Genomic DNA, 25,716 nt, shown 5'->3' with positions numbered 1-25,716 from the left:
TAGGGTGGGAAACAGAGTGCAATCGCATCTGGACTTGAGATAAATTGGGCTACACATTATGGAAGGCGAGGGAGCAAGCTTGGAACAAGGATTGGTCGTATGTCTGTCTGTCTGTCTGTCTTTATTTATCCGATTTCTGTACCGGCCTTCCCAAAATGGCTCAGGGCGGTTAGTACGTAGTAGTAGTAGAAGAAGAAGAAGTAATTATACACTCAGAAGTTTGAGACTCCAGGAATGAGAGTATATAGCTTTATTCTGACAATGTACCTGCATTCAGATGCCTGTGTACACGCATATGTGTTTGTGTGAATGACTGTACTGCATTTATTTTAAAAGTGAACATGGGTGCAGGCCCCTCAGGTGCATTCTACAGATAGGAAGTATACTGGATTCAATATAATGTGAATAACTGTACATGCATACAGATCTGTAACTGTGTATGCTCTACATGGGTTGTACAAGTGTTAAACATAACCTGTGAATAGGGCTTGCCTTAATTTGGGTGAATTTCCACACTTACTGTTAGGACTACAACTGGATGTGCCTTGCCACAGTAAAGTTTGCAGACGACAAGAGGTTGCTGAACTTTTAAATAAATACATAAATATTATTTTATGCTTGGAAGTTTACACAGTAGCCCGTTTCAGACGTCTCCCCCGGCCCCGCTCCTGCACAAACCACTCACGCTTACAGCTGTAAAAGCGGATAGGAAGATCTGTCCTGGAGCTGTCATTCTCCCTCTCTCTCCTCCAGCCATTCACAGTTATGGCAGTTGACATCTGCAGAGGGGTCCACTGTAACCATAAGGGAAGGAGCTTCTGTGAACGGCAGCCTGGATCTCCCTGGGCTACAAGTTTGGGAGCTGTGCACACTCCTGTGCTGTGATTATGTGCAAGTAAAAACAAGGGAGGAAGTGATAAACTGCAAGGCTCCCACTGGGTGGGATGACTCCGTCCTACCCAGCAGCTACACCTCGCTCTTTCATGAGGTAGGAGGGAAAGCCCTCCTACCTAGTGGGAGCCTCAGGCCCTAGCCTGTTTCAGCATCCTACTCAGTGGGAGCCTCCTACCTTGTTTTTTGGAAGCATATAATCACAAAAGAGGAGTGTGCACAGCTCCCGAACTTGGGCAGGAGGTTTGCCCTACTCTATTAAAGATCATGTGAACCAGCCCACTATCTGAATAGGGCTTAGATGTGAAGGAAGATGGTGGAACATGCTTGCCCCACTCCAAAAACGGTCTTTCCATGAGGCGAGATCAGGTAGTTGCCTCAGCAAGTAATTGGGGTGCCAGAGGGTGGCACAACATCCCTTCCACCTTACGTGACTCTCTCTCTTCCATCTCCCACTATCTGAGCAACTCTTCTTCACCACCACTACCTCCTCCTCCTCTCTGCTCCTCCTCCTTCCTTGCTTGCTGCTTGTTTACCGCTTCCTGATCATGAGAAGCGGAAGCAACAGAAGAGGAAATGGGGGAAGGGCATTAGAGCACTGAAGACATCTATAGAGGATATACATGTTGCAAGGCAGGAGGGTGCACACTGCATTTTATACCAAAAGGAGCATATGGGGTAGGGGAGAGCAACCTACTCTCATGGGTGTAGCTATAATTGAATGGATGGGTTCAAAGATCCTGGGCCCCCCAGCTCCCAAGAGCTCCCCAGCTCAACCCCTCCCCAATTTCTTTACTATCTCCCTCACTCTAAGGGGCTTCCGGGGAGAGGGGCGAACATGGGCTCCCACTTCCCTAGCTGCATCCCTTCCTATTCCTCTTCCCTGCCATATCTCACTGTGCTTCCCTGCTCTTAATCAGGTTTTCCCTAGCCCAGCTCTGATTCTGGAAGTGAGCCAGGCAGGGAGGAAAGTGCTTAAAGCAATTGAGTGCAACAAAGTAAGTGAGGGAGGGACAGTGAGCTTTACTGGTGCGCTCTCTCTCTCTCTCTCTCTCTCTCTCACACACACACACACACACACTACTTTTGGCATTAAAAAGTAGACCCTTCTCACCCTCCACTTTATAGGCAAACAGAGCAAGCATGTGTTTAATAAATACACAATTGCCCCGATCACTGAGTGTGGCCTCAAGAGCATATAGCTAAAGTAGTTTTGTAAAGCGATAGCAAAATAACGGCAGTAGCCATTAGCAAGGGAAATTGCTTTGTTCGCAGTGTGCTTGTGAAGGACAAACTTAAAAACAGATTTATTGGCCAGTTCTTCTGCAACCAGAAACACCAGGAGCAACAAAACCCTCCGTGTGGCTCTCTTTCCTCTGCTACTCTTCATTGTGTTTATTTCTTTTGTTCAACAGACTGGAAAGACTATGATGGCAGAGAGCCTAGGCACAGGGGACAGATTGAAGCTCTGGAACGTTTGCTGCAGCAGGTTAGAGCGTCTCGTCAGAGCTACAGTTGCCGAGGTAAGGATAAAGTATCTGTGTGGTAGGGCACCAGGCGAAGCCTTAGTGGCGCCTGTAATTTTAGCAGCTTTCTATCTGGGTCATACCTTCTCATTCATCAGGAAAAGAAAGATATTAATATTGGCCCATCTGGAATCACTTTAGCAGACTATCTTGCTCTTGCCGTTCAGAATTGGCAACACAGCAAACATTTGAAAACAAGCTTTCACCGAAGCACTTCTCTTTCTCTCCCCCTCCCCGCTGTGTGTGTACACACCTTTACTGCATTTGTAAATTGTATGAAAGATCAGAACCCCATTAAAACTGTGATAGTTTATTTGCAAATATAGAGAATAGTCTCTGTCAGGGAGCTGTCTCCAGATTTCTGTGGGCCTTTAGGCAAGAGGGTGTCAGTGGACAACTTTGTTACCTGGCGCCCCTGGACATGTGAGAAAAGAAGAAAATGCACTTGAGCATGCACAAACTGCTTTCTTTCACCATTGCATATTTATTTTTTACATCTTTGTGCTGCATTCCTCCAAGGAGCTCAAGGTGGTGCATTGGGTCCTCCCATATTTTCCTCACAGTAGCTTTGTGAAGTAGACTAAGCTGTGAGGGAGTGACTGACCGAAGGTCATGCAGTGAGTTTCATGGCTGATTGGGAATTTGAACCTAGGGCAAAAAGAGAATTCTTTGGCAGATTCTGCATGGGGAAACCTGGTTCTTCTAGAGTTCTAGTCAGGCACTCTAGCCTAGGGATGTGCACGAACAGGTTCGAGCACACACACCCCAGAAGTTTGGGGGGGTCGTTTAAGGGGCAGGGAGTTTGCTCTTACCTGCTCTGCCACTCCCCCCCCCCCGCTGGCACTCTCCCCAAAAGTGTTGGTGCGGGGCTGCAGTATACCTCCTTGTAGCGCCGGTGAACATCACACAAATGGCTGACACATGTGCATATGGCATGCACACGCAAGCGCGCCGGCCATTTGTGTGGTGATGTTCACCAGGGAGGTACGCTGCAGCCCCGCACCAATGCTTTTGGGGAGAGCGCCAGCAGGGGGGGAAGCGGCAGGGCAGGCAAGGGCACTCTCCCTGCCCCTTCAAGGGCCCCCCCCCACTGCTGAACCGACTCAAATGCTGGACTTTCAAACCAGTTCAGCACTCCAGAAAAGGAGCGTCGAACCGGTTCATGCACATCCCTACTCCAGCCATTACATACACTAACTCATAGCCGCAGTAAGCTTCAAAACAACTAAGATTCAAGAAGGGAAGCTCTGTGGCAAAGAAGGTCCACGACTTCTAGGTAGCACCTCTCATTTGATGTTTGTATGAAATATGTGCCTGCAGAAAGTATCAAGAATAGCTTTTTCCTAGCATGCATGGAAGATAACAGGCCACAAGTGTGCCCTAGCAGAGAAGATGGTGGCAGGAATCCATTGTGAGCTTCTCAATGGGTTATAGTACTTTTTTTGGATGCCAGCAAATGCCCAGCCCCCTCCCCTCCCCACTGCTAATACTGGGTTATATGTTTTTGACTCTGAATCAGAAGAGAGCAATTTTGCTGCTGCCAATAGCACTGTGAATTATTTAGCATTTGGTTCCAATGTGTAATGAAAAATAGGCACCCTAACATGTGTGAAAAGCAAACTAGTTGCATTTTAAATGTCATAGCCCCCTTCCCCGATTTAGAGAGAGTTAAAACTCAGTACTCTGTATTCATGAGAAACAAGATCATGCTTTGATAACATGAAAGAACCAAGGTAGCAATCTGAGATACTTAAAAGCCTTTAAAAACTCCAGTTCGATATGAGCTGTTAAAATGTGAGAGATTCTTTATTTTAAAATCTCAGAAAACCCTATCTCCATAATCTGTTGAGATTATGGCTTCATGGCAAAGCTGTGGGGTGTATGTGATTGTCCCCCTGCTCTTTCACTCATCGTAATCCTAGGTTGAATCAAATTATCTACATTTTGAGGGCAAAAAAAGAATTCCTTGGCAGATTCTGCATGAGGAAGCCTTGGCTCTTTGTTTGCAAATATACAACAATTAGGACTATCAAGTGCCTGCATGCTCCTTTCTTGTAACTATGGTAACACATAATAGGAAAATGGCTTCTGAAAAGTAAGAGTTATTGCATGAAACAAAGTGGTTTTTTCCTCTAATTAGGGTCCATGTAAACATCATTGTTTATAGTGCATTTTGAAAGCAAAGGGGACGTTACTACTCTTGTCTCTTTAGCTTCTGTTTTGATATGCAACTGCTCAAGGTGGCCTCCTGCCAGCCATTCTTCCTTGGCTTTTTTGGTGGTAATTCTCTGACCTCTCGGTACATGGGCTCCTTAAACTGTGTATATATGAGATTATTGTGCAAGCATGAAGTCTGATCTCTGGAATAAAATTTAAGATTTTGAAAATTGGCTTATGTTACAAAGAAGTACTGGCAGTGACTGTGGTTGTATCTTCTTTTCAGTTGTGTAACTTGGGTGCAGCAATAGGGCCACCTGCCCTGAGTGCAACCTAGACAGAAGCCCAAAATGGGCATTTGAGGCTTGTTAAAATAAGGTTAGCTTATGTAATACGTTCTTTTCAGTGTGCCATAACTGAGCATGTTATCAAGATGGAGATGTAAAGTCAAATACTAACTTGTTTTGAGGCCTGGAATAGAACTACACATTACCTCAGCAAATGTGAGTTCCCCATTTGTTGAGGTAACACATGTGGGGGCAAAGGGGCTCTGTAAGGGAGAACTGGAGGGAGAAGAGAGTATTTAACCTTGCCTGTTCTTAACCATTCTTCTTGCAAAAGCTTCCCTCCAAAGTAATTTTTTCCTCAGGTTGCTTTTATCTAGTCTCTCTGCACCCAGATGAGAACACACCTGGGCTGCATTCAGCAGCCCCGGGAAGAGTTAAGAGCCCCATTTCTGGCCACCAGTTATCTCCTATAAATGCATTCCCAGTTTATGGGTTTGAATTCTGACATTGGGAGCCACTTCACTGCAAATCCTGCCACCCTGAGTGTTCCCCAAGCAAAACACAAAAGCCTTATTTTGTGGGAGGGGAAGGGGGTAACAATACAAGCGAGATGATCCCTGGAAATGATGCTCCAGTCAGAATTCTCTGATCATAATTCTCCTTAGCATTTATAGCGAAGAAGAGCCCCGCATGTGGTACCGAGCTCTCTACACCCCTCGTTAACCCCTTCCCATCCTCGAGACATTTCTTTATTTGCATGGGGAAGATGGGGGAACATTGTTTATTTATATACCCTACCTTATTAGCAGAGCTCTCAGGGTTGCTAATACCCAGTAAATATCATAAAACAATCATTAAAATCTGGCAGCAGGGAAGGCTGTGAAGCGGCAGGGACAGGGTGCAAGTCCCATTTCAACTCAGACCCAGCTCAGAGGGATCCATGCCTGACTTAACAAGAGGCCAGATTTTTTTTAGTGTAAGGAGTTTGCAGGTGGAGGCGCTCCTCTGGTTCCAAGTCTTGTACCCTCTCACCTTACACCATGAGTGCTGAAGGAGGATGCATGAATCACTTCTACAGTCTTAGGTGCTCCTTCTTTGTGGCATGGAAAGGTTTCTAGAGAATGTTAGCAATTCATTCCTAAGCTTATCTTGTGATGATACAGTACATACGGGGATATGAGAGAGAGAGAGAGAGGTGCCCTATTCAGACCTTTTCTTCCATGCATATAATAAACAGGGGTGGGTATTAGCTTGGGAGCTAGCTACTGGTGCACCTGAGCTTATCTGAAGTAGTTCTCCAAGGTATTTGGGCTTGCTTCTTCTTCCCTCCCTTCCCTTCCAGCCAGTACTGCCAATCTGATTGACTGGTTCAGTGTGGGCATAATTGCACCATTTTTTAATCTCTCTCCAAGATTGCTTTCAACTTCCCCTTCCATTCATTTCTCTCCAGTTTCTTCCCCCCACAAAGCAGCTTTTCTTGCTGCCCTCCAGTTCTGCAGCAACGTTCCCCTGGAATTTAAGGGGTTTGATGCTGAAATCCCTTTCTGTCAGTGCAAATTGTTGTGCAAGTTGTTATTTGCAAACCGCCTCTGTGTCCTGAAGCGACAATTTTGTAACTAGTTGTATCTCCCCAAGCTGCTATTTTTGTGGTGGTAACTCTGCATCTGAAGAGACTTCTTTTAGACTCTCCATTAAAGGTGCTGAAGTCAGCGAGTGGTGTCAGCAGGTACAGATTGACTCTTCCCGCCATCCTTTCAGTATATGCATGATCTGAATATGTCTAGGGAGAATATTTGAAATCCGGTGGCAGCAAAGATAATATGCAGTGCTGTTAAATTCAGCAGTATGTGGGTGGGCATGAACAACTGGGAAGGGGATGGCTTCAGTATGACGTTTTTATTGGGCTCCAGAATGATTAGGTGCCCCTGCCTATAACAACATGGCCTGTATGTCCCGATTACAGTGTGCCAGAAATGCAGATCATGAGTAAATAAAGTTCAGACCCAGTTTAAGAGCACAGGCTTGCTGTTCCCTCCAGCAAGGCAGCTTAGCTTGCAACAAGTTGCTTCCCACGCATGGGGGCTTTCCTCCTGGCTTGAGTAAAAGGGCAGCTCTGCCCACACACCCCATTCTACTAGTACAGTACCCACATTTTCTCAGGGCTTGTATTTCAGCATGAAAAGGGAGTTTTTGCAGTTGGGGTTCCCCCAAAGCCCCCCAGTCTTACTTTTTAATGGCAGTTCACTGCCGTTTGCAGTCCCAATTGGGCTAGTGAGTTTTCCCCACTTTTGCACACTCATTTTTTTAAAAAGAAACTAGTAAAACTGGGGGGTAGCTCTTTATTTTATTTTACTATTTTATTTCAGCTCTTATGTGGAATGAAAATGTTCACAGCACACACACACGTATGTTTTAGCTCAGCATGAGTTTCTACACAGAATTGCCTAACATAGCAGTCTAGAGGCATACCTATGCTACAGACCTTAAGGTTTAACAGGTTTCATTCATTTCATTCATTCATGTTTACACTTATATCCCGCTCTAACTCTGAGGAGCTCAGAGTGGTGTACATGAATATGATTATCCTCACAATGACCCTGTGAGGTAGGTTAAGCTGAGAGTAAAGTGACTGTCCCAGAGTCACCCAGTTAGATTCATGGTTGCATGGGGATTTGAGCTCAGGTCTTCCCAACCCTGGATACTGTAGTTCTGGGAGTGAGGGAGAAATCTCCAACAAATAATTCTAAGCCTCCTCACCAAACTACAATGTATGGTATTCCTTGGAGGGAGGCCATGGCAGTTAAATAAAACTGAGATAAGTAGGTCTATATGGACGCACATCTAGAAGACAAGAATGAAAGCACACCTGCAGAAATACCATATTTATCTGAATACAAAATGACTCTGAATTTAAAATGAGCCCCTTTAAAAATTGGAGTTAAATACAAGTAATACCCTTATTTACCCAAGAGGAAGAGGACTCTGAATTTAAGATGACCCCCTGATATCGAACATGAAAGAATTTGGCGGGGAAACCAGTCTTGGATTCAGGTAAATGCAGTATTGCAAAGAAAACCTTGACAACACTGGCATACAGAGTGTTTAAGAGTGTTTGCAATTAGAAGCTGTTGCTTTTGAACTCACCTTGTGATACAGTGGTTGTCCCTAGGGAAGGAGCTTTGCTTTCATATGTTTAATCTTCTGGAAAACACTGGTAATTACAAGCAACAAGGCCGTCCATTTGTCTTCATAACCAGCGTAACCAAGTTACTACACTTACAGACTTCTTAGCATTGTAGGGGTTTAAAATCTCAGCAGTTTCTCCCTTGCCCCTCTTCATTCCAAATAAATTCTTTGTATTTAAACATATTGTTGTGATGATCTAAGGTAAGAGGAAAACCGAAACTTTTCATTGTAATACTTACCCTTTATTTTCTTTCAGTGGCACTTGTCCAATAAAATACTGAATGACTAAGTCCGAAGTTAATCCTTAAAAATGTTTGAATAGTAATTTGATATGTGAGCTGCAGAACCAGCTCTTACTTCATTTGGCAAAGGGCAGAGGTTCTTACTTTGGACGGCAGCCCATTTCAAGGCAAGGTTGAAGGAGAGGAATAGCACGAAGGGGCCTATTCTCACAATCTCCTCTAGCTGTGAGAACTGTAGGTCTTAGTCAGCATGTGCTGTCTTTTAGCTGTGGTGCCACATGCAAACCTCATGTGATGCCACAAACAGAAGTCAGTGTGGATCAGATGTTCACAGGCTGCAGTTGCAATGGAAGGTGGAAAGCTATTCCACACTGGTTTCTTTGCAATATTAGTAATAGTATGTATGTATGTATGTATGTATTTATTTAATCATATTTATAAACCACCTAACACATACATCCCAAAGTAGTGTAGTAGTATTCAGTATTCTCATGACTTGTTCATTTGCAGCATTTGCTAAATGTCAGGATAAGTCACCATGTCCCAAACCATTGACACCTGGCCTACAATTTATTTTCTGGATTAGAGTTCACTCTTATACTTGGAAAAATATAAACATCTTTTCCCGATTCATTCTAAAACAAGTAGACAGATGTGTTATTGCTGCTGCAAGATTGCCCAGTTAATATTGCCTCCCAAAGTTCTATTATCCCCCTTGCCTGGTCAGACAGGGCTCAGGGATTGGACCATGATTTCTACGCATGGTGATGCTTCTGGTGACTCCCCAAAACCTGTCTGTTGTAGGGAGAACTTGTGTATTCTTCCCTCTGGGTGAAGTCTGGATGAAGTAGGGATGTGCATGAACCACAATTCGTGCACTGGTTCAAATACGAACTAGTTTGTGGTTCGGCGAACCAGTTTGTTCTGGTTTGGCTGACCTATGAACCAGTTTGGTGGTTTGAGTGCAGTATCGGGGGCAGCATCTGACCTCTGTGCATGTGTGGAAGCCATTTGCATGGTCAGCAACACTATGCTGACCACGCAAATGGCTTCTGCGCATGCGCGGAGACCATGTGAGTCTGGTGCCATGCACAGGTTGCTGGGGGAAGTGCCTCTGAGCAGGAAGCTGCATGGAGCAGCAGGCATGCAGGTAAGGACCTGCACTACTCACAGAGTGTGTGTGGGGGGGGAGAGGACTACCCTCCTCCGCTGGGTAGTCCAGGTTTTGTACCTGAGCTAAAAGTGAGGTATGAGGACACACACGCACCCTCCTACCTCACTGTCTGGTCGTGTGGAGACAATAAGGGTGGTGAAAAGAAGGTTTGAGGAACATTTTGCTAAAAGCATTAAGAGGAATAACCAAAACTTGTTTAAATGCATCAGAAGCAGGAAACCTTCCAGGGAGGTGGCTGGTCGGTTAGATGATGAGTGAGAGGGATTATTAAGGAGGATATGGAGATTGCAGAGAAGCTAAATAAGTTCTTTGCTTCTATCTTCATGGCAGAGGATACTGAGCGTATACCTAACCCTGAGCTTCTCAGAGACAGAGACTAAAGAGCTGATGAGAGATGACATTCTAAACTGTCTGGGGAAAAAATAAAAATTAGCAAATCACCAGGGCCAGATGCCATTCATCTGAGAGTCCTTAAAGAACTCAAATGTGGAATTTCTGACCTCCTTGCAAAAATATGAAACTTATCCCTACAATCAGGTTCTGTATTTGAGGACTGGAAAGTAGCCAATATAGCACCAACTTTCAAAAAGGGATCTAGGGGAATCCGGGAGATTACTGGCCAGTTAGCTTAATGTCTGTGCTGGGCAAACTGATGGAAAGAATTCTCAAAGATAAAATTGTTAAACACATAGAAGAACAGGCCCTGCTGAAGGAGAACCAGCATGGCTTCTGCAGAGGTAAATCTTGCCTCACCAACTTTTTGGAGTTTTTTGAGAGTGTCAACAGGCATGTGGATAAAGATGATCCAGTTGACATAGTATACTTGGACTTTGAAAAAGATTTCAAAAGATTTCCACAATAAGAGAAAACTTTGCAATCATGGGATAAGGAGGCATGTTCATGTGTGGATTGGTAACTGGCTGAAGAACAGGAAACAGAGGGTAGGTATAAATGGACAGTTCTCTAAATGGAGGGAAGTAAGAAGTGGGGTCCCCCAAGGATCTGTGCTGGGACCAGTGCTTTTTAATTTATTTATAAATAATCAAGAAGTTGGGGTAAGCAGCGAGGTAGCCCAATTCGCAGATGACACCAAACCTCTTTAGGGTAGTGAAATCCAAAACAGATTGGGAGGAGCTCCAAGAGGATCTCTCCAAACTGGGGGAGTATGCAACAAAGTGTCAGATGTGGTTCAATGTAAGCAAGTGCAAAGTGATGCATATTGGGACCAAAAAATCCCTCAAATTTCACATATACACTGATGGGGTCTGAACTGACCAGGAGAGAGACCATGGGGTGGAGAGCTCCTTGAAAGTGTCGACACAATGTGCTGCAGCTGTGGAAAAGGCCAATTCCATGCTTCAAATCATTGGAATCAGGCAGCCCGAGCTGACACATGACCAGGATACAACCAGGAGACAATCATGCCCTTTTACCTTGGTAATAGCCCAGGGCAAAAACTCAGGCTTCCTGGTGGGGCTGCACTGGGATTGGGCCCAATCCTGGTGTTTCCCATGAGCAGCGCTACTCAGGTAGGACTATGCAAGCCTGGGTAGGGCTGTTCATGTGAACAGCCTCATTGTCTTCCCGGATACATCACATTCCTTTATATATCGTGAGACAACAAAGTTTCAATTACATCTGCTAGCAAAACATCATCTTCTGAACTGTTGAGCATGGGACAGGTTTTAAGTGTTTCTGATAGAAATCTAAGACCTAATGGCTACCTAATCCTGGCTTCTCACTTGAGTGTATTGCATGAAGGTTTTCATTATATGGTCTCATAGCTGACTCGCCTTATCATTTATTGATGCTGCTTTGCTTTTGAGTACAGCTTTGCTGCTGTACAATTAGTATCACACCACGTTATTTATTAGCTAATTAAATGGCAGCCTATTCAAATGTCTTCTTCCTGTGGATCCCAAATTATTTTTTAATCCCACTTCAGTATTTCTGGTCCGGTTTCTACAGCATTGTAAAAACAAAGGCATTTGGTGGGCTGAGAATAGTTGCAGCTTTCCTTGTGCCGCTGGTTCTTTAATAGTGGCCATTAAAGTGCTCATGGCGAGGAGCCAAAACCATTTGACTAGCCAAACACTGCACTTTCCCACTTTAAATGTACCCTGTTGTTTGTTTTAGTAGTGTAATTGAATGGCTCTTTCTTGATATATTATGCTACTTTATTTATTAAAAGCCAGGTCTCCCATATACAGGCAGGTTCCAAACTTTTTCCTAGGTTGCATGGAATTATTATGCTTCAGACTCGTTTTCTTCCAAGCTGAAAATAAGCATAAAGGAGCCTACTGTGGCACCTGCTACAAGTTTTTTCCAACTCTCTCCACAAAGCACTTGACATACCTAGGGACCTTGAGGTTTGTTCAATAGCGCAAAATATAAATAGTAGTAAAGTAAAGTTGTGCCGTCGAGTTGGTGTCGACTCCTGGCAACCACAGAGCCCTGTGGTTGTCTTTGGTAGAATATAGGAGGAGTTTACCAATGCCATCTTCTGCGTAGTATGAGATGATGCCTTTCAGCATCTTCCTATATCACTGCTGCCCAATATAGGTGTTTCACCAGCGGAGATTCGAACCAGCAACCTCTTGCTCCCTAGGCAAGTTACTTCCCCACTGTGCCATTAGGTGGCTACATATACATAGTAATAGTAACAGCAAATATTCCACTTGTTCTCATGGCTGATAGCTGGGTAGGAGGAGTGTCCAGCCAGGTTCCAATGCCCATGCACGCTCCTGAAAAATGGTCATGTGCTAGCAAAAATCGAGGTAGTGGGAACTGGAAGTGACCATGTGCTGGCCGCAATCTGGGTAGGACAGCGTGAAGTGTGCTTTTCCTCCGCCCTATATGCAGTGCTGGGTACACAATGGGTTGGCTGCTGCCCTCCTACCCAGATTGTGGCTACCAAATTATCATTTCCCAATTTTTGCTGTTTCTCAGAAGCATTCATGGGGCTTGGAGCCTGGCTGGATGTCCCTCATACCTAGCTGTTGGATATGAGAACCAGCTCATTTTTCATCCTGTCATTCTGGCAAGCTGTGCATGCCCATGTGTATGTGGAAAGTCTTCAAGCAGTATTGGAGAGGAAGGCTGGTCTTATGGTAGCAAGCATGACTTGTCCCCTTAGCTAAGCAGGGTCTGTCTTGGTTGCATATGAATGGAAGACTAGAAGTGTGAGCACTGTAAGATATTCCCCTTAGGGGATGGGTCCGCTCTGGGGAGAGCAGAAGATTCCAAGTTCCCTCCCTGGCAGCCTCTCCAAGACAGGGCTGAGAGAGATTCCTGCCTGCAACCTTGGAGAAGCTGCTGCCAGTCTGTGAAGACAATACTGAGCTATCATAGGCCAATGGTCTGACTCAGTATATGGCAGCTTCCTATGTCCCTGTCAGCAAGAGCTGGATCATATGTTAATACTATTGCCGCTAATGAGAGCTTCCCTCCTGAGCAAAATACCCATAAAGGCCCCAGAACCAGGTTTCGACTACAGCCGAGAGAAAGGGTTAAAGCCTTCCTCCACCCCAGCTGTGGTGCCAATCCATATTGCTCCCTGTGTATGTCTTCTGACAATAGCAACCACCCAAGCACACAATGGTCAAAATAGGTGTTTGACACAAACACAGACAAATCTTCTCCTCTCACAAACTTACCCAATCATTTCAATTGAGGTGATGACTCCATAAACACAAATGGATGGATGCATGCATGGAGTGACTCTGCCCTTTTAAGTAGATGGGTGAACTCTTGTGGGTGAGGGAATTCTGTATGCACCCTGGAGAGCTTTGTGTGTGTAGAAAATCATAGACAGCTTCAGATATGATCTGAATCAATCTGAATTGGACCATTATCATGGGCGGAGCCACCATTGGGCGAATGGGTTCAAAAAACCCAGGCCACCACCAATCAGGGGCCATGAGTGTGGCCCCAGACACGGGGGTGTTATTTCGGTCCCTAACGGGGCTTTGCGGCCCCATTTGGAGCCGAAATCGGCCTGCACTGCATTGGCAATGCGGCCGGCGTGAGCTGCGCCTGGTCTCGCTGCCAACGCAGTGGGGCCAATCGATCTCCCTCCCAAACGGGGCCACACAGCCCCGTTTAGGAGAGAGAGTGGCTCACGTTGCATTGGCAGCACGCCCGGAATGGCGCTCTCTACATTTAAGGCAGGGACAGTCGCTCCTGCCCACGCTGCCCAACGCAGTGCGGACCGATCTCCTTTCCAAATGGGGCTGTGCAGCCTGTTTAGAAGGGAGACCACGCCCCCACACGTGACGTCAGATGCGGGGGCGTGGCTAGCTAGGCCCCTCCATCTGACGTCAGGTGCGGGGGTGGGGCCAGGGGGCAGTGGCTACACACAGGCCGCTGCCAGCCTTGCTCCGCTCCTGACCATTATGGATTTCTTCTTTTAGTCCCAGAACTAGTCTCAAAGCTGGCTTGGGGATTTGTATCCTCCCAGCTGCTTTCCCTCTCTTGATGTCATGAGGGCATCAGGTCTTGGGACCAAGCTATGAATATGCATTCCCAAACCTCTGAAGCCAAAGCTGAGGTTCACTCTGCATACTAATTAAGCTCCATTTATGTTGATGACACAAAAGCAGCTTGAGCAGTATTGGGCATTCCATGTCAGCACCTGTCATTTCTGTCTGTCTATCTGTCAGGCATATCATTTCTGAGAATGAGAATGAAAGTTCAACCACTTTTTAATCTTCTTCATCTTTGTATTAACTGTTCAGAACAATGATTATGCTAAACTTGCATCTTATTTCCATCACATTCAATGTGCAAATTAGGGTTTAAATATATTCATATTTTTTCTAAAAAATATGTTGGATGCTTATTCATATGGGTTTTGACAATAACAAATGTGTTCAAACTGGTTAAGAAGATTCAGTTAGATGCCTTCTTTTAGCTTGACAGATTTAGGAGAACTCTCTTTTGAGAATATCTAAAAAGCTAGCAATATATGCAGTATTTTTTTTTATTTTTATTTTTTGCTTCAGCAAACAGAGGGAAAACTATATGAGTCTCAAATTTAATCTGGATCCTCATGCAGGCTTTATATCTCCAATCAAAACAACTGGGTTTGTTCCATAAAACTGAGTATTAAGTCTCCCACAGGAACAGACTTCAGTAGCTTGTGGTTTTTTCTTTCTTTCTAGTGTAGAGAAAGAGAGAGAGAGAGATGATGATATCTGCCTGATGCACATGATTCTTCTTTTTTTCCTTTACACTGCTGTTAATCAGAAATTATTTCTATTGGAATCAGACTGCTTTAAATCCAATTAAGTTCAAAAAGCAGTTTTAGAGCTTGGCATAAGAGCTTTTTAAAAAGAAAGTGATTCCAGTGTGTGCTATTCCAGTGTTTCACCAATGCTTCTTTTAAAAAAACAACCCAAAAAACTCTTGCACCAAATCTCCAAATTCCTTTTTTCAGTTTGGAAGGATTTTAAAATTCAGGACCAAGCTGCATGTTATATAGGGAATCTGTGACTGGATCTCTTGATGGTTTCATGTTTACTTTAAAGCAGTTGTCGGTGTGTCGGAATTTGATCAGAGAGGAGGGGTGTTTAACCTTTCCCCTAAAGAATTTTCCCAGTCTAAATCATGCCCCCGCCCAAGCTACTCTTGGCCACAAGCAGGGAAATGACAGCTCTCTGAATCACCTCCTTTACTATCAGCTTCCTTCTCATCCATTTGCAACCCCAAACAAAGGGGCAATGCTTCTGAAAGATTTGTCTATGTGTACTTTCGCCATTGATGAGTGGCTGCCACAGTGGGCTCAACAAAGGGGCATTTCTACAAAGCCAAAATTTGCCTCTCTTTCTCTTACATTTGTTTTTGTTTCTTTATACATTTTATTTTATTTTTCACTTGTCTACTCTAGAGAGTTCCAAACTGCAGAATGTTGGTCGCAAGCAGTCCGTCTCAAGAAGCCTGAAGCATCTCTTCCACTCTTCAAACAAGTTTGTGAAGACCTTGAAACGGTTAGTCTGATGCAGTAGAATCCCAATAATACAGCTGGAGCTCACGCCCTTCAAAGTGTCTCCATCACATAGCCCTAGGTCTGAACATAGACTTTGTTCAGCACTGAGAAAAACATTGTTAGATTCTTATGAGTGTATGCCAGCAGGGCAAGATCTCCCTGCAGGCTATTCATAGCCCCCTTCCCCAAATGTTTAGCTTTCTCTTTTTAAAAAGAGCAAATAAGTTGTCACAGTAGTTCTCTCCCCTCCCACCTTGGGACATACAAGTTTCATATAGCTGAACCCAGGAAACAAACATGTGCCGCCTTCTGTATAAACAGTGTTGCCATGAAGGGCTTTGAAGGAGTGGAAACTGGCGTGTTTGACAGTGTGTGACCAAGAGGATCACAAACCAGAGTCTCTCAATCATCATTTTTGGAGACCTGACAATAGAACATCACTGTGTCATCGAATTGTACCTTATGATCCACTTTAGTGGTAGTTGTGCTGTAATGTTGCTCAGGAACTTCTACATATATTTAAAAAGAGCCTGCTGTGCATGGCCGCCAGCCTAAGCTCCAGTGGGATAGCACTTGGAGCAAGGTTTGACCCGGTGACCTCCAGGAGCCAAGGAAGCTCCTAAAGGAGCAGGTTTCATAGCAGGAGACAAGGTGTGAAACCCTGAGCTTCTGAGACTGGGTAAGTTCAACGTCTAAATAAATTAATTACAAGAAGATGCTTATATGCAGACAACCAGGTTTCCCAGTATCCCTTAAGAAACTTACACTTCCAACTTACCCTGAAGATGTCCCTCATTAATAAAGTCTGTAAAATTGATTAGTTGTGATAAATGTTCTCTATTAATAGGCTCTGCTGTTGTCCTATAATAAAAAAACCCATTCATAGTCAAGGCTCAATTAGCTTTAAAAATGACAACAGAAAACATTCTTAGTGCCTCTTTACCAGCAAAGCCAGCTCTGAGGTCCCTTAATATCTTTGGCTATCCTCTGACCCAATGTAACCTAGCCTTTTGCAACTTGAAGCCTTTTAAGTTACGCATGCAGGATTATGTCTTCTTTCCTCGTTGAGAGTGTTCAGTTTGCTTTTTTCTTCTTTGTGTTTTGATAAGAGGTCATTTCTTTCCAAAGAGCTCCCTGAGGGTCCTTCAATTCACTAAGTCCACTGATTGATGTATGTAACTAATTACAAATGCAAATATTTAAAAGGAATGAATTTTATGTAAACACTTCTGCAGATATGCTGGACAAAACGATGCTCTGTTACACTCATGTGTATCCAAAATAACCCAATTGATTCAGGGGATCTTAGAAATGAATCACATTGCTAGTAGAAACCAAATAATCCTATGGCTTATATTGATGGTTTTCAAACTATGAAAGCAGCAATGTGCAACTGCAGGAGAGGGTTGAGTGTGTTAGGGCACGTGCTGAATTTGTGTGGAGCAATGATGGGGCCAAACAGGCCCAGTCAGCACCTCAGATGAAGTGACCATGAGCCCTAGGATCTACCCCAGAATCTTCTGCAATGCCCAAGAGTGTTACATGGCAGACATCCAAGGGTTCCTCAGTAGAAAAGGCTTTGTAAAAATTGTAACACAGAACTGTAGGTCCAATGGAACTGTGGTTCTGCACCCCTCCCCGCCCACTCTCCTGTCCACATTTGGATGTTCGGGAGAGCATTCTCTCCGCTGTAAGCAAGACTGCAGAGAGGCAGGGGAGCTGGCTGTGCAGGCTTCCTTCTTGCTTGAAGTACAGCCCACACAGCCAATAAGGGAGGGAGAGAGGGAGGAGCTGCCTCGCTCAACTCTAGTCTGGCCAAATGCAGCCTCCAGTGCTGCATTCAGATGAAAAGGAGGCTCCCTGGACCCTTGGTTTGAAGCAGCAAACCTCACTACAAACCGAGGGTTCAAATTGGAGTCTCGTCAGTGCAACCTTGGTTCGTGCTACTGATGGGACCGGAGTTGGCTGGGTTTGGACGTAATGGTATGGAAAATGTGGGTGCCTCCAACTCCAGTCCCCCATTATGTGTGAACACAGCCAAATAATTATCATTCATTTTTTATGTCCCAAAACAGAGAAGTTCAAATCATTTGCTATTACTTGCCCAACATAATTCCTTTACAAACCACACATATCGGTTGGTTTTGCTTAAACAGAGAAACAATGCTAAATCTATTAATAGGCTCTGCTTTTGCCCTATTATAAAAATTATTATTTTGGTCAAGACACCCTCAGTTGGCCCCATCCCTCAATGAGGCCAGCTCCTCACCACCACCATCATTGTTGCTGCCGTCTCCTGCTTGCTTGCCAGACAGAAAGCCTGCAAGTAAGGAGGTGGCAGGAGCCACTGCTGCTCCTCACCACATCTGGGCCAGTCAGCAAGCAGCGATGGTAGGAGAGAGCAGCAGCCATGGTGAGACTGGTGAGGGTGAACAATGCTGAGAATGAGCAACAGTAGGTCAAGTGCATTCTTAACCGTGGGTCCCCTGCTGGGAAGTGGGCCTGGGCAATTGCCTTACCATGCCAGTGGCTAATACCATCCCTACAGGAAAGGCAGTTCTGTATCAGCTTCCTATATCTGTAAAGCTATTTGGTTCTACCTTGCTGGAAATTCATATCATGAAGTTTCTGGGAAATTCTCCTTCTCAGAAACAATGAAGTGAATTCTACAGCTTCAGTCAACTGCAAATTAGACTACTGCAATGACTTCTGGCTTTTCAGTGCACAAATCTCTGCCCTCTAATCACTCCCTTTCTCGTTTTTCTCTTTTGGATCCAGAGGGCTCTATTTAGCTGTGATATTTTATTACAAAGACAACATGTTGGTAACCAATGAAGATCAGATCCCGATTGTGGAAATTGATGACTCTCACTGCAGTTCCATTATGCAAGATTTTCTCTGGTTCACAAAGGTACAGTAGAGACCTGCCATATCTTTCTTTCATGACAATTATGTATCACATTTTCCTCCCAGGAGCTTGGGCCATTGTACAGGTGAACCCTGTTATCCACAGGGGTTCCATTCCACTACAACCATGGGCAACAGAACCGTAGATAACAGGGCATTGTGGCAATGGGAATGGGGGCAGGTATAGGTTCCTGGAGGCTGGAGAGAAGGGCAAAAAATGGGGGAAATGTGAAATAAAGTGCCCTACTGTGCTCTACAGGTCTCCAGCTGTCCAGAAATGCCCCCCCCAGTCCAAAGTCCATCATTTTTCTGCAGAAAAATCACAGAAACTGTGTGTGTGTGTGTGTGTGTGTGTGTGTGTGTGTGTGTGTGTGTGTGTTTTAAAGAGCTACAAAATGGCTCTGTTTGACAAATGGTGGCCAGAAACAGGGGTGTAGCTATAATTGAACAGATGGGTTCAAAGAACCAGGGGCCCCAACTCCTGAGGGGCCCCCAATTCCACCCCTCCCTATTTTCTTCATTATGTCCCTCACTCTAAAGGGCAGCTGGGGAGAGGGGTGAATATGGGCCCTCTCTCCCTTAGCTATGCCCATGGCTGGAAGTGACCACCCTAAAACTGTGGATATGTGAAAATTAACCATTTTATTCATTCATTCATTCAATTTCTATACTACCCTTCCAAAAAATGGCTCAGGGTGGTTTACATAGAGTAATAATAAATAAATAAGATGGCTCCCTGTCCCCAAAGGACTCACAATCTAAAAAGAAACACAAGATAGACACCAGCAACAGTCACTGGAGGTACTGTGCTGAGGGTGAAGAGGGCCAGTTACTCTAACCCTTCCCCCATACATATGCCAAGGTCGGGTGTCAACTGCCCAGCCTCAGATATGCGGGATTTTGGATTTCGAGTCCACAAATAGTGAGGTTTGTCTGTACACAGAATTGCTCATTTTATCATCACAACAATGTATAAAGTAGGGCTGGGCTAAGGAATAATCACTTAAGGGTGTCATTTTGTGGGGATTTGAACTCATGTCCCCATAGTCCAGTAATCTATCAACAACTATGACTACAGATATTTATATAATGCTTTTCAACAAAGTTCACAAAGCAGTTTACACCGAAAATGAAATAAGATTATTCCCTGTCCCAATCAGATTATTCTGATATTCTGATTAAGATTATTCCCTGCTTACAATCTAAAAAGAAATAGCAGATAGATACCAGCAACAGCCACTGGAAAAATGCTGTGCTGGGGTTAGATAAGGATAGTTACTTCCACTCCCCACCCCTAAATAACGGAGAATCACCACTTTAAAAGGTGCTTATTTGCTCATTAGGCAGGGGTGAATCAATTATACCAACCTTGCTTTCTTAAAAATATTTTCACCCATCTAAGTCCAGCACATGTTTACAGAGAACAGCACCTATCCATGCCTCCTTAGGAAGACACACACACACACACACACAAACACACACACACACACACACTCTTTGAGAACGACGAGTTTACACACAAGAAGTGTGGCCCAGGGACTTCCAAGACAGGAAAGCCTCCCACGCCTGAACCCTCATATCTGCTTCTCTGATGTCAATCAGGAAGTCTAAACATCCTGGCTCAGACAAAAGCCATCTAGTTTTGTCTGGGATGAAGTAATCCTGTTCACATGTGTAGGGGCAAAAGCCTGCCTGGTTCTCTGGTGCAAAGATGTAAGATATTTACACATTATTTCTTGAGATTGCAACACACAACAATGTATGAAAGAGAACATAATCCTCAGCCATGCAACAAGCAAATAAAGGTACTGCAGGGTAAGAAAAGAGACAGAAGAAAGCGGCTTTCATACACCATGGACAACAAAAAAAGACTATCTCCCATATTACAGTTAGGCTTGCTGATGTTTCAGTAATTAATAACTTGAATCCATGCTGCTAACTGGGCAAAGAGGTACCTTTTTAACGTGGTGATTCTCTTTATTTATCAGGGGGAGAGTAACTGGCCCTATCCACCCCCAGCACAGTATCTCCAGTGACTGTTGCTGGTGTCCATCTTATGTTTGTTTTTTAGATTGTGAGCCCTTTGGGGACAGGGAGCCATCTTATTTATTTATTATTTCTCTATGTAAATTGCCCTGAGCCATTTTTGGAAGGGTGGTATAGAAATTGACTCAATAACAACAACAACAACTCTGGTTTCCCTTGAGTTCTGATAATTAAAAACAGTGCCAATTAATCCAGTTTTCCCTGGTTCTGATTAACTAATACCAGTTCCAGTTAGTCCAAGATTTGACTGAAGGAGAGCCTCTAGCCTGTTGGACTTGCCGTGGGGGAGGCCTGGGGTCAAACCCCTCTCATTGATGATGCTCACAAGGGTCCTTGGGCCAGCCGCTCTTTGTTATCATAACCTAACTTACAGGGTTGTTGTGAGGATTAAATAAGGAGCATCGACTGTGTCTGCTGCCCTGTGTTCTCTGGAGAATGGGTGGGAAGTTAATTAATAATAATTCAATTTTTTCCTTCTAATGATCTGGGCCATCTCTATCCCTGGCAGTATTTTATTGGTAGAAAAATATCAAAGTTGTGTTTAACAATCTCAAATTGGTATTAGATAAAAGTTCCTAGTAAAGGTGGAAAGAGTCTTAGCAGCTGGCCGGACATTTGTGGGAGTTAGAGACGCCAGATGCAAGAGTCCCCTCCCCCATGTTGTTCCTGGCCTCCGGTGATTGCACGCTTTGACCATTTTTACAGGGTGGTGCACAGATGGACTGTGAGAGATACATGCTGTTTATGGTGGTTCAGTGCAATGTCTCTCTGATAATTTATTAGCCACCATCAGACACTGCCACCCACAGAAATGTGAAGGAAACAATAGCTACTGTTTTGGAAGCCAAATTCATTCTCTCCCCCTCCCTCTCTCTCCAATCATGCTATAATTCTGCAGCTGTCTTGTATGTGGGATGATATCAGGTGGCTGAGGCAGAACACGTCAGTCTCCGTGTCCTCATCCACAACTCTTCAAGCCAGGCAGAAAATGCTCTCTGCAACAGCCCAGCTACAGGTTAGTGGCACCACATGTTTTTGGTAGCAGGTTTCTGCAAGTTTATGGTCTCAGAGGGAAGGAACTGCCAACTGTCATCTGCTTCAACACTTCCCGCTGGCTTGTCCTCTGGGGGAGAATTATCATCTGCTGTGTAGCAAGCAGCCCAAGGCCCCAGCCAGAGCTAACAGGTCAGCAATAAACCTGGGAAGGAAGAAGGAAGCAGGAGGAGAATTAAATGTGACACAGTAAATAAACAATTGTTTTACCAGGAGTATGGACTGAGAAAATGCATCACATGTGATTGATGGCGACACACGCTTAACACAGGCTAATAATGACCTGTGGGCTGAATCTGGCCTACATTTCTCTTCCCATCTGGTTGCCCCTGCACAAAACAAGAGGATGCCCAGCCCAAATAACTGTGTGGCAGTGTTGAGACCTCTCGTTTTGTTCAGAGAGGGCTACTGCCCAGGTCTGCTTTCGGATGGTGTAAGCCACCCATGCACCCTTTTGACATCTTAACTGAGAAGATGCTCTGGGCTCCCAAGCCCCTTGGCAAACGAGGGTTCCCCAGTCCCACAGCTGAAGGAGGTCACCATCAGTCATGGTTAATTAAAACAGGCATCCACAGAGCCCAGGAACCAAAGTGGATGGTTCCACCACCTCCTGAAAGAACAAAGCAAAATAATGCACCATCTCCCTTAGGGTTGCACAACATTGGCTCTCCTGCAGGTGTTGGACTAGAACTCCCGTAATTCATGACTATTGGCCACTGTGGCTAGGGATGATGGAAGTTGTAGTCCAACAACAGCGGAGGGTCAAAGTTGTGCAGCCCTAATCTACCTGATTGCATAAGCTCCTTCCATAACCTGGAACAGCATTAGAATTAAAAGAAGCAGAGTGAGCTGAGCAACCTGAGAATTTGCCCCCCACTCTCCACATGGCACAGAGTCCCTGTAAGCCCTTGTCTCACCAGCAGATCATTAAGCTGATTGTCCACCAAGTTGACTCACCACCTAGAAAACCGCATTAGCCGATTTTAATGAAAATGTTTCTTTTAAACATTATTAAAGATAGCCTTATGGAATTTGCCTGGCTTTTCTAATAGCTCTGACCTAGCTTGCACTGATTCATTTTAAATTGTAGGCCTTGTATTTGGTCAAGCCAACAGCCACCTGGCAAAATACCACGTGCTGTCCCTTACAGCTGCTCTCCAGGGACACCATCTGGGGTCTTTCCTGGTGCTGAATCTGGTGGAACTTCCAAATGCAAACTCCAGGCTTTTTCTCATGGTCAGAAACTTGGGTAGAACTTCCCTACTCAAGTTTGGGAACTGCGCACACTCTTGTTTTAAGAGTGCGCCCGGGCCATCTTGTTTTAAGAGTGCGCCCTGGTGGTGCAATGAGCCCCTGGTGGCGCAGTGGTAAAACTGCCGCCCTGTAACCAGAAGGTTACAAGTTCGATCCTGTCCAGGGGCTCAAGGTTGACTCAGCCTTCCATCCTTCCGAGGTCGGTAAAATGAGTACCCAGAATGTTGGGGGCAATATGCTAAATCATTGTAAACCGCTTAGAGAGCTCCGGCTATAAAGCGGTATATAAATGTAAGTGCTATTGCTATTGCTAAGTGCTATTGTTTTCTGATCATGAGTGAGTTAAAAACAAGATAGGTGGTAGGGAGCTAATCCCCAGCTGGGTAAGACAGTTTTGACTCCTACCTCATTCCAAATCTGGGGACACAATCTGGGTAGAGTATGCTCGTCCTACCCAGCTGGGGCTTAGCAAACGATCAAACTGCTCGCCTCCTACCTTGTGTTTAACTCTCTCACACAGAGAGAAAATGGGAGCACACACAACTCCCAAACTTGGGAAGGAGGCTTCCCCTACCCAAGATCTGATCATGAGAACTAGCTGTATGTGTTCTACCACGGATCTAAGGCCAAGAAGGTTTGATCAAGGTAGGAGCAATTCAGCCTGTGCCTATAAGGAACAAGAGATGCAGCAGAGCCACTGATATTTATCTATCTATCTATCTATTTATTTATTTACTACATTATTTATTTATTTACTTACTTACTTACTTATTTAATATGTTTCTATACTACCCAAAACACAAGTTCTCTGATTGACTTACCTTGTTGTACCAGAGTTGTTCTCTCATCACTGTGGGCAGACCAATCCCAGTGCTGCCTCTCTGACTTGAAGGAGAGATTAACTGCTGACAGATCCAGTGAGCAGCAGCCATTCCATGGCCATGTCTTCCTTCCCCTCCCTAATCCATATACTTAGCCAACACTGAGATCAAAACCTGTTTGATATCCCATGTCACAAGGAGCTCTTCTGTTATTTTTTAATGATCTAGACTTCCTCCCCATCCTATTCTAGGAGCTCAGTCTGCATTATAAAGTGATCTTACCAACAACCCTGCAAGGTAGGCAAGGCAGAAAGAAAAGGCCACTCAGTGAGCCTGACCTGCCTGAGTGAGGATTTGAACCCAGATCTCCCATGCTCAAATCCAACACTTCTACCACACTATGTCTCAGAATTGAAATAAATGTGATGGAGAGATTTTGTAAATGTCCATGCTATTTACATGCAAAACCCCTTACAATCTTTATCTTCTTTGTTCTCAGAATTTTGATTTTGAGGTGGAGAACAAATTATTTCTTTACTTGCATTTAGAACTTGAATCCCACCTTTCCACCCAGTTTGGGTCTTCAGGGTGGCTTGTCATGAAGTGAACCTAATAGCCCAGTAAGTCTATGTAAGAGGAGCATTCCCCATGCAGAAGTCTGCTGCTAGCATACCAGTTGTCCCAGGCAACTATGCATCCCCCATGTCTGAGTTATACCCTATGCTCAGCTAATGTATAACCTGAAGTGCACTGGAGTGCAGTGCAAGACATGCACAATCAGTGTACAGTCACTTGATGGTACTGTGCAGTAAATGCACAATTGATGTACAGAGACCACTTTGTACAGAGGCCAGAGTAGTTAGAGGCCACTCGGCTGTTACTGCTCTTCTCACCCTCTTCCTCCTCCACTTGCTCAGCAGCAGTACAGCCGATAAGCATTTGCTGTTGCTGCAAATAGGGCCCCTGCTAACTTGGCAAAGAGGCACCTTTTAACGTGGTGATTCTCTTTATTGAGCAGGGGGAGAGTAACTGGCCCTCTCCACCCCCAGCACAGTACCTCCAGTGACTGGTGCTGGTGTGTATCTCATGTTTCTTTTTAGATTGTGTTTGTGAGCCCTTTGGGGACTTACAATGAAGGTAAGTAAGAAGTGGGGTCCCCCAGGGATCTGTACTCAGTCCAGTGCTTTTAAAGTGATTCATAAATCATCTAGAAATAGGGGTAAGCAGCAAGGTGGCCAAATTTGCAGATGATGCCAAACTCTTTCGGGCGGTGAAATCCAAAAAGGATTGTGAGGAGGACCAACTTAGGACCAACAAATGGAAGTACTTTTTCACACAACGCATAATCAATGTATGGAATTCTCTGCCACAAGATGTGGTGACAGCCAACAACCTGGATGGCTTTAAGAGGGGTTTGGATAACTGCATGGAGGAGAGGTCTATCAACGGCTACTGGTCGGAGAGCTATAGGCCACCTCCAGCCTTAAAGGCAGGATGCCTCTGAGTACCAGTTGCAGGGGAGTAACAGCAGAAGAGAGGGCATGCCCTCAACTCCTGCCTGTAGGCTTCCAGAAGCATCTGGTGGGCCACTGTGCAACAGGATGCTGGACTAGATGGGCCTTGGGCCTGATCCAACAAGGCTGTTCTTATGTTCTTATCAGTCAGTGGAGTGGGGAGTACCCAGTGCTATAGTCCCTCCCTGATGCTAAGCTCTCTGTAGATTTATGTCTGTACAGTACCCTAAACCATAAGGTAGATTATAACACTAAATGTTTTATACCAAATGTGCCATCCGTGGTGTTAAAAAAATGAATGCCACACTTAATCATGCCTTAAAATCCTGGCGCTAGCTTGGTCTTGTGTGCTGAATAAGCCCAGCTGCCTAACAAGACTGAATTACAAGCCTTGTGTTTTAGCTTATCCCTAATAGCAAAAGAAATGGATCACTAATCATGTTCTTGCAGCCTCTTTGAGATTGTGTGTGTGTATGTGTTTAAATTCTGTTTGACTCTGAGCAAATCTTTACAGGCAGCAAAAAGAGAAGAAGGCCCATAAGGATACAGAACGCCTGCAGTGTGCGTTGGATGGGTAATGCCTAAAGCTAAAATAGCTACTTAAAGCCACTTCTAAATGGCAGCCACTGTGCTGGCTGTTCTGGAGTGCTCAGGTTATAAACAATTTTCATA

General features: G+C 44.7%; 1 protein-coding gene and 1 long non-coding RNA gene across 13 annotated transcripts in view; one reads left to right on the top strand and one right to left on the bottom strand.

The window, feature by feature from the left end:
- Positions 1-25,716, top strand: part of ANKFN1 (ankyrin repeat and fibronectin type III domain containing 1) — a 376,151-nt gene that overhangs the window by 300,960 nt on the left and 49,475 nt on the right. For all 11 annotated transcript variants that reach the window (XM_053301930.1, XM_053301921.1, XM_053301928.1 and 8 more), the window contains 4 exons: positions 2,307-2,414; positions 15,351-15,450; positions 18,228-18,360; positions 21,301-21,417. In XM_053301930.1, coding sequence (XP_053157905.1) covers positions 2,307-2,414; positions 15,351-15,450; positions 18,228-18,360; positions 21,301-21,417 — 458 coding nt within the window. The remainder of the gene's footprint in view (positions 1-2,306; positions 2,415-15,350; positions 15,451-18,227; positions 18,361-21,300; positions 21,418-25,716) is intronic.
- Positions 14,244-25,716, bottom strand: part of LOC128347391 (uncharacterized) — an 85,239-nt gene continuing 73,766 nt past the window's right edge. Inside the window, exons 3-5 of one of the 2 annotated variants that reach the window (XR_008317544.1) lie at positions 16,228-16,310; positions 15,297-15,553; positions 14,244-14,621 (exon numbers count right to left, since the gene is read on the bottom strand). This is a non-coding gene — a long non-coding RNA (uncharacterized LOC128347391). The remainder of the gene's footprint in view (positions 14,622-15,296; positions 15,554-16,227; positions 16,311-25,716) is intronic. The other variant, XR_008317545.1, reaches the window with a different exon arrangement.

The sequence above is a fragment of the Hemicordylus capensis genome, chromosome 2, assembly GCF_027244095.1.
Source record: "Hemicordylus capensis ecotype Gifberg chromosome 2, rHemCap1.1.pri, whole genome shotgun sequence".
Taxonomy (NCBI): Eukaryota; Metazoa; Chordata; class Lepidosauria; order Squamata; family Cordylidae; genus Hemicordylus; species Hemicordylus capensis.
The sequence above is the reverse complement of the archived record's forward strand: the minus strand, read 5'-3'. Positions and strand labels throughout refer to the sequence as shown.